This window comes from Scomber scombrus, chromosome 3 (genome assembly GCF_963691925.1).
Source record: "Scomber scombrus chromosome 3, fScoSco1.1, whole genome shotgun sequence".
In the NCBI taxonomy this organism is placed as follows: Eukaryota; Metazoa; Chordata; class Actinopteri; order Scombriformes; family Scombridae; genus Scomber; species Scomber scombrus.
Genome location: NC_084972.1, coordinates 18,638,796 through 18,658,890, shown reverse-complemented (window position 1 = coordinate 18,658,890; position 20,095 = coordinate 18,638,796). Strand labels below are relative to the sequence as shown.

The 20,095-nt window shown below is 36.2% G+C and overlaps 1 protein-coding gene across 1 annotated transcript; it reads left to right on the top strand.

Annotated features, from left to right (window-relative positions):
* The first annotated feature begins 158 nt into the window (after nucleotides 1–158).
* slc6a11a (solute carrier family 6 member 11a) lies at nucleotides 159–13,126 on the top strand. The gene is made up of 14 exons (XM_062445112.1): nucleotides 159–333; nucleotides 5,070–5,204; nucleotides 5,286–5,426; nucleotides 5,579–5,666; nucleotides 7,213–7,345; nucleotides 9,259–9,393; nucleotides 9,483–9,586; nucleotides 10,026–10,150; nucleotides 10,345–10,457; nucleotides 10,554–10,691; nucleotides 10,842–10,944; nucleotides 12,551–12,651; nucleotides 12,753–12,923; nucleotides 13,031–13,126. Exons 1-14 carry the CDS (start codon nucleotides 159–161, stop codon nucleotides 13,124–13,126), a joined length of 1,758 nt encoding a protein of 585 aa, XP_062301096.1.
* The last annotated feature ends 6,969 nt before the right edge of the window (nucleotides 13,127–20,095 follow it).

The window sequence follows — 20,095 nt, the reverse complement described above, 5'->3', positions numbered from 1 at the left end:
TTACTTCCCGGTTTACACCTAGAGGTCCCCCTTGTGGCTAAAATACCTTGCAGTCTGTCAATTAGGTAGTCACATTCAAATATGCATCAGACAGTCCCCAGCCAGTCAGTCTGGTAACCCAAGAATTAATGTCAGTGGATCACTTCTCCCTCAACAATATGGCAGACTTTTCGGGCCAGCTGTGCCATTTCCTTCCAAAGACCACTCCACAAACTGTCAAAGAGCGTGGCAAGTGGGGGAGCAAAAGGGAGTTTATTCTGTCTGTGGCTGGGGCTATTATTGGTCTGGGAAATGTGTGGAGATTTCCATATCTGTGCTACAAGAATGGTGGTGGTAAGTTTTTTCTACTTTTTTAATCTCTCAGGTTAGTAACAAAAACCCTAACTAACCATGAGTAAAAATGAAGAGAAGCGTTAGAGCATGCATGCAAACCTCTTTTGTAACTTTTTGTAGCCTGTGAACTAGAGCAATAAAGAAACTGGTGGTACATTGATAATTTGTATTATTTATCAAGGTACAATTTAAGCTTTTATTTGTTTTATTTTATGTTGGGTTTCCTGTAGAAACTTTTGCTGTAAAATGAATTGAAAGAATATTGTTCTAGTTATAACTGGAACATTTAAAAATGTCATACAAACTGTTAAACTGCTGTATTTAGTCATAATAGCTGAAAGATGTCCAGTATAAAACTTCCCTTTCTGTCTTTCTCTCCGATCCACAACTGATGGGTAAGGATATGACAGGTTATGAAAGGCTATGAAAATATTGTACTGCCTGTGTCTGTGCAAAACGGAGAGTCACATTCTTTTCTGTTTTTATTTGCAAAGAGGATTCCACACCCCTGCAATCGAACAGATTTTTAAACACAATAAGTTTTAGTAAACCAGATGGTGAAGTGAGTGTTTCACATACTCTAAAATATGATGTTAATTAGTCTCAATATCAACATTCTGTTTGACTGGTTATAATTAATAGATAACTTTGAGCTGTTTTTTTTTTTTTTCTACAAATTAAATCATGATCCTGCTTTTATATGTGAAGTGAAGAGCACAGGATAATCAAGAGGGGACCTTGTCATTTCTTTCACTGGAAAAGACAGTTCACTTGCATAACAGATAAATCAATTACACAATTTCTACCAGTTTTGTAATCAAGTCAGGTCGGGATGCTCCAGGGTAATTTATGAGTCATATCACAATCAAACAAAACATTATTTACACTGTAAAACAACCTGCTAAGAAGTTACAAAATAATTAATTGTTTTAAGACCATTATTTAATATTGGCAAATTAAAACCTTCCCAGTTGTTCCCTGACCCCATCTACCTCTGAACCTGCCCAGCTGAAATTAAGACAACTGTTGACTGTGAGATTTCAGCTTTTTTAGGACTTAGATTTTGCAATTGCAATAATTAATGAAAATTTACGAAATCTCAAAATTATATAATATTTATATATTAATATACACATATTACTATTTTATATTCATATCAATCTTTATGTTTATATAATATTTGCGAAAGTTCACAGTTATGCTAAATTACCGCAACTTTTCAGCATGAAATACCCAACAGACCGCTTGTGATTTGGACCAACTGTCTGACTAGAATAGAAGTTGATGGGTTGTTCAGACAGCAAAGATAGACATATTCTACCTTTCACATAAAAATGGGCACTTTGGAAATGAAACTATATGTTTATGTTAATGACTAATTGACTAATTTTATTTGGTGCTAATGTTGAGGTGTTCACTGTATTTTCATATTTTCCCTCCACCAACCCCATCTTTGGTTTCATAAATTTATAATCCAGCACTCCCAGAGGTTTCAAGTATGCCAGGTGGTGATCTCTAAATGTAGACTCTGTCCTTTGAGAAGGTCATGTGCTATATTTGCGATTTCATAACCACACGTGGCTTTTAGATCTGGCTTCAATATCATTTATGTGTTTGTAGTTTAGCATTATATTTATGCAATTGCATTCACTATGCAGCTCTCCAGCTCAAACCTAAATTATGTAAACACATAAATATGTAACATCCTCGAAAAGGAATCTTGGCTGCAGTCACTAAGCCACAATTAGTTGAAAAAATGCTGGCTACAGTCAGTGTGTGGATGATATTCACGCATCCAAGATTAACACAACTGTGAGTGGAGGGAAGGAAAGACAAGTTATGAGAAAAGTGTTCCAGCTGTTTTTACCAAAACACATGAATACTTAGTTTTTAAGATCATTTCAAGCTGAAACTGTGAACAGAATTTGGTCCGGACGTAGGCTATTGCAGGTTCTAGAGAAGGTGCGCTCGATTTGCTTACCCAGCTGTCCAGGAATGATATTTATATTATGAATTAGTATTTCGTGCTCACGTTATACCTATTTCGTGGCCACAAATTAGTATTTCGTGGCCACGTATTAGTATTTCGTGCGCACGTTATAGCTATATTGTGGTCACAATTCAATAAAACGTGCACACGAGTTAATAAAACGTGCACACAAGTTAATAAAACGTTAGCACGAGTTAATTAAATGTGCTCACGTTTTATTAAATCGTGTGAACAAGTTAATAAAACGTGCGCTCGATTCCGTCAGCATTAAAAAGATATTGCATGATCCTTTACGGGCTCCGTACGAAATAAAGGTTTCACAAATCAAAAAATAACACAACAACACATTAATGTAAGTGGTGAGAAAACGGAGAATCGGTTGCTAAATATCATTATTTCCCCTAACTTGTAGCACTGGACATCACTGACTAGCCATTTTCACAGCATTATAGCTAGGTTAGCTGCCAAAAATATTCATACGTACATGTCAAGACTTCATCTTTTGACACTTTAGTTAACTTAGGCTACCTGCAGTTAACTTACCCACTTGCTGTTTCAGACGCTTCTCGTCAAAACGCTTCTTGGCTCAATGTCGGAAGCAAAATCCACGTCTGATAAAGTGAGGAGGACAATTTCTCTGCTCTTGCTTCGACCCTAACACTCACTCACTTTACTGCAAATGTTCACCCCGTGACAAGGTTCTCTGTTTGTTTGTTTATTTGTTTTATTTTACACTGAAAATCGTGCTTCGTGGCGTCATTTCAGGGTTATCATTAGGGCCCGAGCACTGACTAGTGCGAGGCCCTATTGTATCTGTCCTGATTATTATTATTATTATTATTATTATTATTATTATTATTATTATTATTATTATTATTATTATTATTATTATTATAGTTCCTATAAAACAAACGCCTTTTTGACAGCCTAAACGTGCCCCAAAACTTGCAATTGTGTCTGATCTGGCGAAAAATTTGATATTTTAAAGATCGCGGAAATGGGCGACGCAAAATGGATCAATAGCGCCCCCTAGAAAATTTAAAAAATCGAGCCCCTCGACTCAGATTGGCGTAGACAAACGAAATTCGGTAAACACATGTATCGTGTAAAGACGCACTAAAAAGTCTCTTGGACCCATGACGTCACTCCAACAGGAATTCGGCCATTTTGAATCGAAATTGGCATTTTTTTCCATTTCCACACATCATATTTGAAGCAACTAGTCATCCCACCACTTCAAATTGGCACAGAACCATCTTGAGACATTGGAGATGAAAATATATCAAAAACTTTCTGATTAGGGATTCGGTTTGGGCGTGGTGGTGCCGACAATTTCATTCGCCATTCGATCCTTCACCAAAAAGCAGGAAATCCTTATAACTCCTACAGACATCATCCGATCTACACCAAATTAATCACGCATGTAGAGGGTCCCGCCCTGAACACGTCTATGCATCAATACTGTGTCTTATACACAGCGCCACCTACTGGACACAGGAAGTCAGCCTCATATGACAAACATTATCCGATTTATATGAAATTTACAGGATGTGTTCTCCACATCATACACTACAACATGACATATAATTGGTGGGTGATCTCTAGCGCCACATAGTGGACACAGGCAGTGATATTTCACCACATCATGCAACGTCAAATAAAAGCCTGCGTATGAAGACGTCTACCTGCGCGCCCTCCGACTGCGCCACAGCCTGACATGCATGGGGGCGCGAGGGCCCGTTCATCGTTGCTTGCAGCTTTAATTATTTTTTGATTTTCTGACTTGTAAATAACGTTCATATCTATCTCATTTATCTACTGACACTTCACTGTGCAGACCCTAAAAAAACAATCGGGTATACATGCTTCACATTAGCCAAAGACCTTTGTTGAATGTCATAAAACCAATATGTAATCCGTCCCATTACACATTTATTTCATATAGGGTGGTTAAATGAGGATTAAGTGTTCATGTCATCACAATGGTTTTGTGATTCCTCAATTGGTCGTGTAAAGTTTAAAATATTGTGCAATATTGCAATATAACGCCATATGCTTTTAATCTTGATTTAATTGCATTGACTAAGGCATTTGGGCAGCATAAAGGATTCATATTTGTTTGGTTTTCAGGCACTTCCAAGTCGGATATATCAGACCTTTTTGGGAAACATTTTTCCCAGTAATAACTTGAACTCTATTCACTGTCCACCACTTTATGTGGGTCTCCAAAATCTCAGTGTGAAATGAAGTATATAGCACCCTTAAAATTCCCACGATGGAACAAAAAATACACGCTACTGTCTGTTAACATTCACATAATGCAGTGTGTCATATATGACACACTGCACTTTTATACATGACTCATTTTCATTATATGAAAATGAGTCATTCAACTTTGCACCTGTGACTGTGAGGATGATTCATAGGTATCTGAAATCTCATTTTACTGCACACTACAGAGTGGATTACCAGGTGTCAGTTATATAGAGTTTGACCTTTTCACAGTGGACATTTTGACATGTCATGGGAAAAGCACATGTTACTAACAAAATTAACATGCCTCGATTCTATTCAAGCCCAGTACGCCATGACTTTGAGACAGCATGCATAATACCAGGACTTTGAAACTCACGCAGCTTAACGGGATTCAGTCATCACCCATTTGATTATTGACACCTGTGCTTTTGTGTGTGAATATGGTAATCTTTGGATATGTGAAGTTACAAGGCTTTATTAACACTCACAGGTGCCTTCTTCATTCCTTACATCCTGTTCCTTGTGACCTGTGGCATTCCTCTGTTCATCCTGGAGACAGCACTGGGCCAGTACACCAGTCAGGGGGGAATCATGTGCTGGAGGAAGATCTGCCCCTTGTTTGAAGGTGAAGTACCTGCCAGGACTGTGATGTACTGTGCAGATTTAAAAAAAGAAATACTATGCTAACAGTCTATGTTGTTTTCAGGCATGGGATTCGCCGGTCAAATGATCCTCTTCTATGGATCTATCAGCTACATTGTCATTTTAGCCTGGGCTTTTCTTTACTTTTTCTCCTCCTTCTCCAGCGAGTTGCCATGGGCCAGCTGCAATAACACATGGAATACAGGTGAATTAAATTCGTAATTAAAATGTATGGTTTAAACAATTGGAACTTATGTAAACCGGGACTGTATCAGATACATATAGATCTAATAATTGTATAACTGACTGTGCATTTTCAGTTTTAACTGTCTATAACAATACTTTGATATATTTCAGATGCTTGTGCAGTACTAAACCACTATAATGCCACTGCTAACCGGACCTTGCCTGTGAATGTGACATCATCTGTTATAGAGTTTTGGCAGTAAGTTTTTACCCAAAAGTGCAGCAAAGTACCAGCAGTAGCAGTACCACATCTCAGTGAACAGATTTTATAATGATAATCTTGCAAAGCCTTGTACTCACATTTGCTGATAAACTATACATCTTTCTTCTGACTTTAGCTGCTTGTTGTGCTGCCATAATATCTATCAAACTCTAAACCAGGAACATATCCACGCTAATCTGGCTAAGTCTAATAGTTTCTCTAGATTTTGGCAAAAAATGCAGAGAATTTCATTCAGTGTGGATTTTGTATAGGCATCTGTGATCGACACCTCATGTCGTGCATGTTGGGGCAGGCCAATTTTACCATTTGTTTTTTTAAAGTCACGTAACATCAGCCGTAGCCACTTCCAACTTTAACTTGAGAGGAGGTCTAATTAGCCAAAATAAACACACCTGTGGTGACTGTAACGACTTTCAACTAACTTTGAGTTATACAACTTTTAGCTGGATATTATAATCACAGTTATTTCAACTTGAACATGTGACATAAAATGTGTGTATGAAAAGGCAAACAAGTATTGATGATGAGTCACATCAGTCAAAGGTCTTTGTTAATGGTAATTAACATAAAGTTAAACATAAAGTTTTAATGGATATAGTGCTATATTGTTACTGCACAGTATTTTTACCCTTATACCAACATGAGTATGTTTCCCATCTCTAAAATCCATCCCATTTTACGGGAACGCAGCATTAGCCTTTCTCACTGACTTTTTCTGTTAAATGTTAAATTCCGCACACACTAATGTTATATACACACACAGGGATTTTTTTTTTTTTGGTTGATTAAATCCCTTTTCTGGACTGGGAGGGCATGTACAGACTGTGTTTGATAGACATTTTCATCAATCCCCCGATCGTTCTGTTCTGTCTGTTAGGGCGGGACAGTATACTCCTGACGCAAACCCCCAGATCTAATCAACCAGAATAAGTGAAAACAGCTGTGTACCAGCGATATCAAAAGACCTTTAATTGCACATTCAAGCATGATCATTATGAATACATTGCTGAGCTTTAACCTCAGCAGACCTTTATCGAGGGACTTTTTGACTTTTCAATCACAAATGTAAACTAATAACATATATATATAATATAATATACGCATTCCTTTTAAGTGAGCCTGTGCCAGGACTCTGGAGTTGCACACGCTGGCTCACCAGCCATCGTTATAAGTGTAACGTGTAATGTGCATTTTCAAATTATAAAAAAATTGTAGGTTGGTTGGCCTTTTCCTAAAATTCCACAAGCTTAGGAAATTTACTTCATGAGAAAAAGTTGCATACGACCGAGGTGTCATCACTAAAACTTGGAAAAATGTAAATAACTCAGAAACATTAGAAATAACAAACCATGGCAAGCATAAGCTGTACCGCAGACAGTGCATAGTGTTTGTGTTGTACCATGTTTTTCAGTTTTTTAACTGTTGTAGGAAACAACGCAATAAAAGCTGCTAAAGGACATGTTAAGATGTTTATCGCCTTAAATTACTTTCATGTGGAGTGACAGTACATTGGTCCCTACAGACGACGGGTCCTAAATATATCCACCGGCATAGAGACGTTGGGAAACATACAGTGGGACCTTTCTTTGTGTCTTCTTCTGGCCTGGGTCATCTGCTACTTCTGTGTCTGGAAGGGAGTGAAATCCACCGGAAAAGTGAGTTTGGAATTCCAAATCCTAATTCAGAAATGTATTGCATATAGTGTTACTGTAATCTTCATGTGTCTTCAATTACTTTATTCTTATGTTGGTGATTCTGTGAGATTAGAGGTATTTTCAGGAGGCTGCCACTCCCCTGCATTGAAATCTAATATGTAATATGTTCATTTACATTTCATTTACCCTACATTTGGAGTTCATGAAGGTACAAGGAAAGCCACTCTGATCCTGTGCATTTGTATCTCCTCCAACATAGATTTGTCAACTATTGTCACTTTTGTTTCCCTCACTTTTATGAAAACTCTTATGAAAATAGTTTAAAAGTTGAATGTCACCCGTTCAGTGATCTCAGTAGGTGATGTAACTTGATGCTTACATATTGTACATGATGCAACTCATTTAAGTTCAAGGGCGACATACAGCCCAATTTGATCTCAGATGGGCCAGACCAGTAAAACCATTGCATAATAACTTACAAATAATATACAATTTATATGTATTATAACTTCACTGTAATAAACCATCTATTTACAAAACAGATGAACAGCCACAGATTTATCAAGAAAAATGTGTGCACTTTCAACAACATGTCTAAGTCTTTTAAAGAATATTTTGCACAGAAGCTGCTGATTGACAACATTTTGTAAAATTTTCAATATCTGAATGGTTTAAATATGACCACAATATGTATTCATTATTTTTTCAAAGATTGTATTCTGGTCAGGTTGGAAAAACGTCTCAAGCAGAAAAATTGGAAGTACTTTTCTGCAATTTTAATTCTTTGCAAAGTTATCCAGTGGGGGCCAGACTAGACCCCTTAATGGGCCGGTCCTGGCCCACGGGCTGTATGTTTGACACCACTGATGTAACTTAAGGGTTACATCACCTACTGAATTACCAAACATCAAACCAAACCCATTTTATTCACTGTAAATCTATTACATAAAAAATTATGAAAAGCTCAAAGCATGCAGGCATATTCTGGTTATGCAGGCTTAAGTGGCACTTTGGACGGGTGACAAAGAATCATTTGGCTCTTACGTGTGCACATGTCTGAACACATTGTGTGCTGGAATCAGCCAAAAACACATCTGTGCAAGAGTCTTTAGGAGGATACAGACCTGACCTGCAGCCACATGCAGTTAAGTCTTGTCATTCTCTGTTATGCCCTGAGCATTGGAAGACGGTATTAATGACGGATATTTTTCACAATGGTGTGAAAAGTTAGCTACAAGCCAAAATTCTCTTCACTGGTGTGAGGTCTGTGATTCTGAGAAAGTGAACTGGAAACGCAGACTGGCAGTCTGCCCTGTGAGAGAAATGTTAGCAATGGATACTGGGCGCCTGTGCCTAGTGTGAGTCACTGCAATCTCTTGTATTTCTGCCCAGATGCCGTGATTCAAATTATATAAATGGATCTTTTAATAATATATAGATAATATAAGAGTTTCACTGGTATCTTCTTGCCTTCCTTCACCCTTGGTAAACCAGTTTTTGTATGACACTCTTCTACCCTAAATTTCTAGTACCCAGAAATTAGATTTCTTTCTAATTTTTTTCCTCTGGAAAGTCCTCAGTAACATAAGGAGTAATGTGTTTCATGATTCTGACAGCTTTGTCTAGGGTGTGTTGACATATCAAGGCAGTAAAATAAAAAAGTCACAGTACTGGCGATGCAGTTTAGTTACAATATTGTGTTTTGGTGTGTTTAAAAACAATAAAAAACAATTACCAACTGACATCAAAGCATCTCACATATCCCAAGCAAATTTGTCATTGTACTGTAGACACATAGTGTACATTATACTATATATAGAAAGAGTCTCTGCAAATTATGAACAACACAGCTGTGGCTTGTACAGGTAGGTATTATTTACTTTCTGACAATTTTTTTTTTTGCTCAAATGCAGGCCACCTACATCACAGCTACATTCCCCTTCATCATGTTAGTGGTGCTGCTTGTAAGAGGAATTACCCTTCCTGGAGCTTTCCATGGTATCAAGTACTACCTCTATCCCAATCCTGCACGTTTGGCCGACCCACAGGTATCATTCAGCCTATGATCTCTTTGGTGTTCAAATTTATGATCATAGCAAAAGTGTTGACACTCAAATTTTTTTTTACTGGATTTTAGGTTTGGATGGATGCTGGAACCCAGATATTTTATTCCTATGCCATATGTTTGGGATGTCTGACTACACTTGGGAGCTACAACAAGTACAACAACAACTGCTACAGGTGAGCACTTTTTAAAGATAAAAAGATGACGTTTAAGCCTCCAAATGGTTTGCAGAATTTTAAGGGGCAACAATAAACATTATCATAACACTGGAAATAATCTAGTCAATAGTAGCCATTCAATTTCAAATGTTTTAAAGCTTGATTTTGTTCTTTGATATCTCTTTGTGGTTACGTTAATGACTGCTAGACAGCTATGTGACTTGCTGTCACATTTACATAACATTAACAAAAATGCTTCATGTCACTATTTTATTCTTTTTTTTTTTTTTGCCTAACTTAAGTTAACTGCGTTGGAATATTGCATGTTTTGCACTGATTGCATACTTTTTTTAAACACAGTTATATACAGATTAACCACTACCATTATCAGTCCTTGATTCATCTGTGTTACAAAGAAACAAAATAATAATGAAAGTGCTTTGTTTCTGATTTGCAGAGACTCCTTCCATCTTTGCCTGTTGAACAGCGGGACCAGCTTTATCTCTGGCTTAGCCATTTTCTCAATTCTGGGCTACATGTCACAACAGCAGGGTGTCGATATTTCTTCAGTTGCTGAGTCAGGTACAGTGGTGCATCAGCCTAACACATATCTAGGTCTATATTTTTATTCAGGAGCTCATGCGGAATATTTTTGAATGACTGAATGGGCTACAAAACTTAATGCATCTAAAGCCAAACATGTCATATTCATTTGGTAGTATCAAAAAAGACACTGTGGCAGTTGTGGTGTACTCACTGTTGGTTTCACTCTGCAGGGCCTGGACTTGTGTTCATAGTTTACCCACAAGCTGTGACCCTTCTGCCGTGGCCTCAGGTCTGGTCCGTGTGCTTCTTTAGCATGATCATCATGCTAGGAATAGACGGCCAGGTCAGCTGCAGACTTACATATGTCTCTCCAAAGATTTCTGCCCATGTTTCTTCTTTTGTTAACTCATTACTATCTTTTCTTTCTGTCATTTTTCAGTTTGCTGGGCTTGAAAGCATCATGACTTCTATAACAGATGTCTACCCGTCTCAGATCCGAAAAGGTTACTGCAGAGAGCTTCTTCTGATGCTGATCTGTGTTTTTTGCTATCTGTTCGGCTTGCTCTTGGTGTCAGAGGTGAGCTTTGAGAATTAATTCACTGGTTGTCTTGCAAGAAATGTATCATGTGATAATACGAGCAATTATTGTGAATGAAACACTAACATCAGGAGGAGCTGTCTGCTTAGATGACTGATATCCAAATAAATTTGTCTACTTCAATTATAGGCTGGTGCATACATTCTGCAGATTTTTGATCACTATGTATGCAGTGGTCCCACTCTTCTTCTGATGGCAATCTTCCAGTCAGTGATTATTGGATGGATTTATGGTAAGATAATGTTTATATGCAACAATAACTTAACACTAATTGTAGAGCCTTATAACCAAAGCTGTGTCTCACTTCCATGCTATGTGCTATATCTATCAAGGGTTTGAAAAAATGAAAAAAATAAGTTGATTTATGTAACAGTATGTAAGATTGTGCACTTACTAACTTCCACATCAATGTTAGCTGGTTTATATTGTTTGATGTACTGTTGTTGTTGTTTTGTGTGTGTCTTGTAAGGTCATCATCATCATCATTATCATTATTATTCTTATTATACAGGGAATTTGCCTTTCCATAAATAATGCACCCTCACATCCTGGGGGCGTGCAGGTGTTGAAGAAACATGTCTGTCAGCAGACATCTAAATCATTTTCTCACTCCTCACTGTCTGTGAAAGTGTGCAACTATGCAATTAAATAGACGGCAGTAAATGTCCTCTAAAGATCTCACTGGAACCAGTTGTGAAAGTGTAAATGAAATGTACTATTGGACTAACTGTCCAATTAGTTACATTGTCCATCTGTTAGGTTACATACCCAAAAGAAATAAAGTACCACAAAGGAAAGAATAACATTATATACAACACAATAATTTATGTAGTAAACACTGACAGAGTCTAGAGAAATAAAATACATTACACAGTGTCCTAACAGTATGCAAGCATCCGACTTTCACGTTGCATTGCATGACATCAGACACTCTCAGTCCACACTGAATCCATTAAATATGAACTTCTGCTACTTCATGTAAACAAACCATATCATCTGTGCATTCAAGATCAGACAGGAGACATTTAGATTTTTAGATGTTTCTTTAATGAAAATGAAACACAATATAGCCAACAGCAACTTAACCAGAAACCTTCAGTTCCCTGGCTATCTCCCTCCAGTCACAGAGATGATTCTTCATTTCAACTAAATTAATCATCATCTGTTCCTTACCCATGACGTGCTTTCAACATAAGGGAAATAGAAAAAGGGCATCCAACAAAAGTTCAGCACATAATGGCGCACCGCATTGCACTGCCAAGCGCTATGTCGCTTGCAGCCAGGTAGGACATTCCAATAGAAAACAAAGCAATCAAACTGGTTTTGGCACTGAAGCTTGTTTGCATCACATTCACAGTGATACATCAACAGTCAGTTAACCAAACAGTAAATTCAGAATATATTAATGTTGCCTTAGCAACACATTTAGCTCATACAGCTTAGCATGATGGCAAAACGGATTAATCAAGATATAAGATTTTTGCTTTTAGATGTTTTACTACAGAAAGTCTATGAAACCCATGACCAACATAGTCATATATTATATTATATTATATTATATTATATTATATTATATTATATTATATTATATTATATTATATTATATTATATTATATTATATCATATTATATCATATTATATCATATTATATCATATTATATTATATTATATTATTATAGACCAATGGCAAACACAATAGAAATGTATAACTACTGGGTAACTTTATGTTGTGTATGTTACAGTATGTAAATTATAAGAAAAATAGAGAGTTCCCCTCATATAATTGTATAATATGAAGCTGGGCCACAGTTCATATGCTGTGTTTGTCTTTTTCGTAGGTGCTGAACGCTTTTATGACAACATTGAAGACATGATTGGGTACAAACCTCTATTCCTGATCAAGTACTGTTGGCTCTATGCCACCCCTACTATTTGCAGTGTGAGTGTCTAAAGAGGGCCAGAACACATGACATTAATATGAATAATCTTTACTTTTGTTCCCACAGTGTTTATATACTGATTTTATATATATTCTTATAGGGAACACTTGTATTTTTGCTCCTGAGATACACCCCCCTGAAGTTCAACAACTCCTATGTGTACCCTTCATGGGCATATTGGATCGGCTGGTTTTTGGCCATGTCATCTGTTACTCTGATTCCAGTCACTATGATCTGCAAACTGGCCAAAGGAAAAGGGACATTCTGGCAGGTCAGTGGTGTTGTGAATGGGTGACTTGTGATTAATTGACATTTTTAAGAAGCATTTGCGACTGCATGGCTGTTATATTTTTTAACAAAACTGATGTCTTCCCCTAGCGTCTCAAGACAAGCTCCCAACCTGCAGATGACCTTTCAGTGGTGTCAAAGGAACTGGCAAGCATCAGTGCTCCAATGCCTGTCATTGATGATTGAAAAAACAGCAATATCTGATGAAATGCCAATCCTTTGAAACAGGGGCAGATTTAGGGGTTGACAAAATCCAGGACTAAGCCCAGAGCACCTAGAGCCAGGGTCTTTTTTTTTTTATATGCACAGAATTTAATTTTACTGCTTTGTATGTAGGGTGGATTAGGGTAATGTGGGCCACTTTTTGCAATTCTGATTTGTTCACCATATGTACGTATGCATTATGAATTATATCAGCACCTAATATCATTATGAAATCCCTGAGATGTTTCCTTGTTAAATCAGAAGACAATTTTTAGATACTGTACTGTACATATATTAATGTTCCTTGTGTCAAATATTTTCAGAATTAGTAGATTCTGTAATCTGGGGCGCTATTTTTTAGGCTTAGAAATGTTTTTTTGCTTTCTGCATCAGATAGGTTAAACAATTAGTAGCCTGTATGTTCACATGTGTTACCATATACTAGTTAGCTTTAAAATAACTGAATAGAAAAAGAGATAAATGCACTGGAGCCTAGTTGTCCCACATTAGACAATGTCCCACATTACCCTAATCCACCCTACTGCAAACATTAGTAGTAGTAGTAGTAGTAGTAGTCATTTAATTTGGGCCTTATCAACAATTTCCCAAAAACAATGCACATAGAAATAAATAAATACATAATAATAAGGAATTAGATCAAAAGGAAAACAAAAATATTACATTTATATTAAATTTGATATTAATTATTACATTTTTAATTTAATTTCACTTTGTAACACTGCCTCAACTGAAATGTCTTCAGAAGTTTCATTATTAATCACAATTGTTATAAACTAGTTGAAGTCACTGTTAGGAAAAAGTGACTAACCAGATTTTTTTTTTTTAATAGATTCAGGGCTTTTGAGAAAATATTTTGGGCTGCGGCTCTAAAGGCCACCCCATAGCTACTTTGAAATGTATTTTTATTTTTAAAAGATGTTTAGGGCAGGTTATTTACTATATAGGTTTACATGTTATTGAGGTCAGGTAATGCAGTATGTTAAATGTCTATTATAGGTGTTTTCTATCATTAAATTATGTTTGGGTTTGTTGCAGACACTGAATGTACAAAATATTATACTGAGTTGCAACAATTTTTCTGTATCTTAAAACTTAGAGGACTGATATTTTCTGCGTATTTTAGCATTTGAGTCGCTACAAATTGCATTTACTTAAACATTCTTTTTATTGCTGACCATAAGCAGGGCATTACTGTACATTTTAAGAATGTGAAGATAAAAAAGTATTTATACTAAGAGTATGTTTACATTATTGTTAAAGCTCATGAAAACCGTTAAGGAACAGAGTAGTGATGTAGTGACATAAGAAATATTCATGACTAAATAAGCAAAAGAAAAGGAAACATGCCTTTTTTATATTAAGAGTTACTGTCCTGAATCCTTTACATAGAAATCAGTCCACAGGCTTTTAAAGGCAACCGAGAAATTCAGGAAAGGTCTGATTTCATCATCTTTTCACATTCCATAAATATATTAATTTTTAAAAAGTCTTAAACTAAAATTCTTACCTAATTCTTACACATCACACCTTTAAGTCGAATCAAAAGTACTATAGGATTTATAAATTCAAGCAGCAAGTAGCTTAAACCTTATTACAGCCTGAGGAGGTATATTTATTTGGCTTGAATGTCTTTAAAAATTATCAAATATACACTATATATATATATAAAATATTAGACTATCAACACTGACTTATTAATTTCAGTTAATAAGTCAATGCTAGGCACAGACAATGAAGGTAAATACAAAAAACATTGGATTAGGATTCACAAGTGTGTTTAAATAAAAAAATGACTCAGTCAGATATAATAAGACAGAATGCTGCTCAGGTCTGTTTAGTTTGAAAGACAGGAGCTTAAAGAGATCAAAGGAGCGGAAAAAGCAGAAGAACTCCAGAGGTCATAGAGGTCACAGAGGTATGCAGCACAGTCATGAGTCTGAATTGAGGTCTCTGACATCAAAGGCAGCATTGTTGAAGCCTGTTGATAATCTCTTAGGTTTTAGGTGCAATGAGGTAAAACTAACAGGACTGTGCTACCAGTGTTGGGGAGTAACGAATTACATGTAACTACGTTACATAATTTAATTACAAAATTTACATAATTGTAATCCGTCACATTACTGGGAGAAAATGTGCAATTAAATTACAGTTGCTTTTGGAAATTTACAAAAGCTCGGATTTATCAAATAGTTTTTTCATATCAACATCCTCCTTCCAAAGCCGCAAGTTGGATACTGACGCTTCTGATTGGCTATCTCTGGTCATGTGCCATTCAGTCAGACAGCAACATGTCGGAGGCGCAGAAGAATACGTTCCTGTGTTGGAAATACAAACACCACTTCGTAACAGAAAGCAGACAAGGGCCCTAACATTGTAGTACAATGCAAAGAGTGTTTGCCAATGGTGAAGGTGCTGTCGACGTCGAAACAGTACTGCTGAAAGGTTAACACTGTCAGGTCTAAAATGTGACAATGATTAACAGTCGAGAGCATTCATTCAAAATGAAGAAAAGTAATCAAAATGTAATCAAATGTAATTAGTTACATTACTTTGAGAAAGTAATTGAAATAGTTATACTACTATTACATTTTCAACAGGGTAACTTGTAATTGTAACCAACTACATTTCCAAAGTAATCTTCCCAACACTGTGTGTTACTATGCCAGGTCTACTAACCCCTCAATACTCATTACAACCACATATTTCCTGAAAGGCCATACAAATATGTTTTCTCAAACAACCTCTTACTACATGAATACACAAAAAGTTTATGTCTTGCATTTCCTTGCGCCAATCAGAATTTAAAAGCAAGAGTTTGGGGGTTGTATATTAATAGATTGATGCAAATGCAATACAAATCTGATCAAACTATTCCCACACTGTCCTGATGATGTCTATCATCTGAGGTTTTGATGTGCAATATGTAAGAATTTTAGTTTAAAACATTCAAAAATTAATTGCAATTATCAACAGAATATGGTTATATATATGGTTCCTCCAGAATATGGAGGAAATAATAAAAAGAGATTTTCCCAGACTTTTTTGGTTGCCTATAACAGCCTTTAGACTCATTTCCATGTAAAGGACTCAGGGTGGTTTTGCTGAGAAATGCATAATCCTGAGTACCTTGCCCCTCTCATAACACTCTCAACACTTTTATTAATATAAAACATAACCTTGTCTGGGCACCACCTCCCTTTTTTGTTAGAATTCGTTATTGCCAGGGAAAGCAGGGACACCCTTTATTCAACTTGATCAATGAATCAGTCTCATAACTGTAAGTTCTTGTCCAAACAGTGACATCTGTTTACTGCTATTCAGAGAAAACCACAGCTAGTTTTGTGGGATATATGAAGACATTTATTCATAGCTAAATGTCTAGAGGCTACACGATAAAATAATGCCTATAAATGATAATAAAATAAAATAATGAAGAATTCAGGAATAGTGGCTGTGTGTATTGCAACAGGGAATGCTAACAGAAACCTAATTCAACATCTCTGAAGAAAGTGTCTTTTTAATTTTAACATTATTAGACATCAACTCATGATCACAAAGTCAAGTTATGCCTTATTGTTGACGAGTTGCATTGCTGCAGATATTTCGTCTCAGCAGGTCCAGTGTTGTTTAAGTAGTTAGCTGCAGCTTGGGGGGTGCAGTGTGGTCCGTGTTACAGATGACACTTTGTGATACATTAATACTGAGCCACTGGAGAAGAAGAGTCAAGCCGTTTCAGGCTACTCAGGAACAAACCTTTAAGTTGGCTCAGCTCCCAGTTTACCGTAGTGCTCTCAGCAAGCAGACAGAGATCCAGTTAAAGCATCAGTTTCTTCTTCAGTCGAAGATTTAGGCTTTGGTTGGCTTGGAGTAACCTTAGTTTAATGCCAAATAAGATTTAATCGGACTACGCTCAAATCTTCAGTGGCATTTATACAAAAATTAAACTACTATATGTGGAAACACAAGATGTTATGTTACAAATAAAAACAAAAACAGCTAAACTTGTCTCAATAAAAATTAAAATACACATAAAAGAGAAAATTGTCTGGACTCATGAGTATTCTGGAGGCCGGCTTAGAGAAAAATTCCTCTGAGGTTGTTTTTATTATTAAGGTAGGTGGTGCCTTGGGTGTGTTTTAACATTTTTGACTGATGAATATTCATTATTTCTTTTTTTCAGGGACTTTTAAGGTGTGGTTAACTTCTACATGAGATGGTAAAAAACTTGTTTACACTAGGGAATTAAGTTTTGAGTTTTAAATGCAAATTCACTCTTAAGTCACTATCTCTGAACATTTCATGTCAGCTCATTATTGTAAGACCATTCAGAAAAGCAGTAGTATTATCATTTTATAATAAGTCAATTCTTCTATCACCATATCAAACATTAACACTTCTCATGATGTCTAGGTCTAGGTATCCAACCTTAATTGATTCAACTTTCTCAAACTATCAAGTTTGAAATAAAAGTTTTAATACTGAAGTGAAAAGTTAAAGCCATAACTGTGTGGCTGGATTAAACGTTCAGAAACATATTCAAATATAAATTCAACTCTTCTTTCACAATAGTGTTCAGTACGAACAACAATCAATATAAATATTGTTTAACAATACAAGCAAACCTCAACTTGACATTCTTCACACATTATATTTTTTACATTACTATTACTTTGGAAAGCTTCCTTTTTAAAATACAATATTTATCTAATTTAACTACTAAAATATGAAAAGTTAAATACTCAGGTGAATTTAAAAATATGATTGCATAGTTACCATATAAACATTCATTAGCTCTTAAAATGAAGAAATTCAAAATCTTACCACTCAAAGGCAGTATTGTCATGTGTAGTAAAAGTTAATAAAATCAGCATTTAATATCTCCCGATTACCACACAACTATGAAAGTTATACCATTCTTTGTGTATTTACAGTACAGTTCAGTTTATAATTCTGTTATTGTTCAGAAATTAATTTTTTGGGTGATGTCCTGCTGACAGACACACACTTGGCAAAGAGGTCAGTTTGGGGTCAGGAGTGAGGCAGCCTCGGTGTCTATCAGTTTGAAATTTAAGAAAGACTGTTTTATCCATGGAATAAAAGAAAAGGCTGCAACGTGTCCAACATCTTACAGCACCAACAGGGTGCAACTCTAGATAACATTAGCTTAGAAATCGAGTCTGCTAACGTCTGATCCCAAGCTAGCTTTCTTGCTATTGAACAGGTACACTCACATTAATGCAAAGCATGTTAAATATATTGTGATATTTTGGTTTCAGTTAATATTAGCGCTGCTATTCTCATGCTGACGGAGTGTGAGCATGCACGCAACCAACATGGTGCTGACTGCAGTTCACTTTACAGCCACTGGTGGCCTTAATGACAAACAATGTTAAATATTGCACCTTTAAATATTTTATATAGCAATAGTATTTCCTTGGATAAATATATTGATGAGGGATGTTTTTATACAACTTGTGATTCTATACATACTTTAAATTCATATAATATAATACTTTATGGGGTAATATGGATAATTCCTTTTAATTATGTATGTATGTAAGTATGGTGAGTGAACTGATATGTGAACAAATGAGTGATTACCATGCATCAATAATTTCTGTGGTTCAGAGGAGAGATGGATCATTTTTAAGTTTTGTACCAGATTGTCACACAACAAAAAGCAATATCATCAAAAGTTTTAAGGGTGTTTTTTTTCTTTAAGTTGTTGATAATAGCAGAGCACTTTCATTCTGACAATGAGTTGGTTGTTAACCTGACTCTGAATTCTCATACAGTGCAGATACTGTTACATGTACATACTGTCTTATAAATATACACATATACAGTACCAGTCAAAAGTTTGGACACACTTTACCATTCACATCAATGAGAAAGTGTGTCCAAACTTTTGACTGGTACTGTATATACATAAAACAGCCCAGAATCTTTAGGGGTGGATAGCATTTTTCTTTCATCTCATCTCTTTTCTCCTGTTTCTGTTAAGTTGCAAGTTATATCAATAATTTGTATTTTTGCTTGTTTGAGGAATAATTTTAAGTTGATCAGCTTTAGTTCCATTTTGTTTTTGTTTCTTGCTTTTAACCCACCCCGATGCCAAAATAATTAAATAAACATTTAAAGGGCTGCAAACCCCTTGTTGATTGTGGTTCTTGGGAGAGGTGAATCTCATTTTCATGTTGCACCCAACACTGATCTATGAAGAAAACTGGATACAGTGTCGAGGGTGGGACCCCGTTCACTCTTATAAAAGTTGCTAAGTGGCACATGAAGCCAAAAAGGGCTTCCCAGAGCTTGAGAGGATCTGCATAAAAGAATGGGAGAAATACACCAAATACAGGTGTGCCAAGCTTGTAGCTTCATATCCAAGAAGACTTGAGGCTGTAATCGCTGCCAAGGGTGCCTCAACAAAGTACTGAGTAAAGGCTGTGAATACTTATGCGATATTTCAGTTTTTTATTTTTAATACATTTGCAAAAATTTCTAAAACCTTTTTCACTTTGTCATTATAGGGTATTGTGTGTAGATTGTTGAGGGAAAAAAAGGAATTTAATCAATTTTGGTATAAGGCTGTAACATAACAAAATGTGGGGAAGTAAAGGGGTGTGAATACTTTCCGGATGCACTGTACGCACATGTGTGTATAGGGTCCCACAGCTAACCTCGGCTTGTCAGACCAAAACCTAAGTCCTAAAGTTCAAATAACTCTCTGCATTACATTTGCAAGGCATGTCAGATCTGGCAAGGACATAAATCATTTCTGATGCTTTGAATGTTTCCAGGAGCACATTTGGCTCCCTTTAGCCTGATTTATGCTTTGAGGGAATGCGTCGTGTTTTGTTGCGGTGCAATTTGCGTTGCAATTCACCGCCAGAGCGGTAGGGGGATGTGCTCCTTTCCTGAATGGTTATC

Excerpts from the sequence above, each read along its gene's own strand:
- slc6a11a (XM_062445112.1), top strand. The coding sequence starts at position 159 with ATGGCAGACTTTTCGGGCCAGCTGTGCCATTTCCTTCCAAAGACCACT. Across the intron at positions 5,205-5,285 it reads GATCTGCCCCTTGTTTGAAG|GCATGGGATTCGCCGGTCAA; the intron begins GTGAAGTACCTG and ends TGTTGTTTTCAG. Across the intron at positions 12,924-13,030 it reads GAAAAGGGACATTCTGGCAG|CGTCTCAAGACAAGCTCCCA; the intron begins GTCAGTGGTGTT and ends GTCTTCCCCTAG.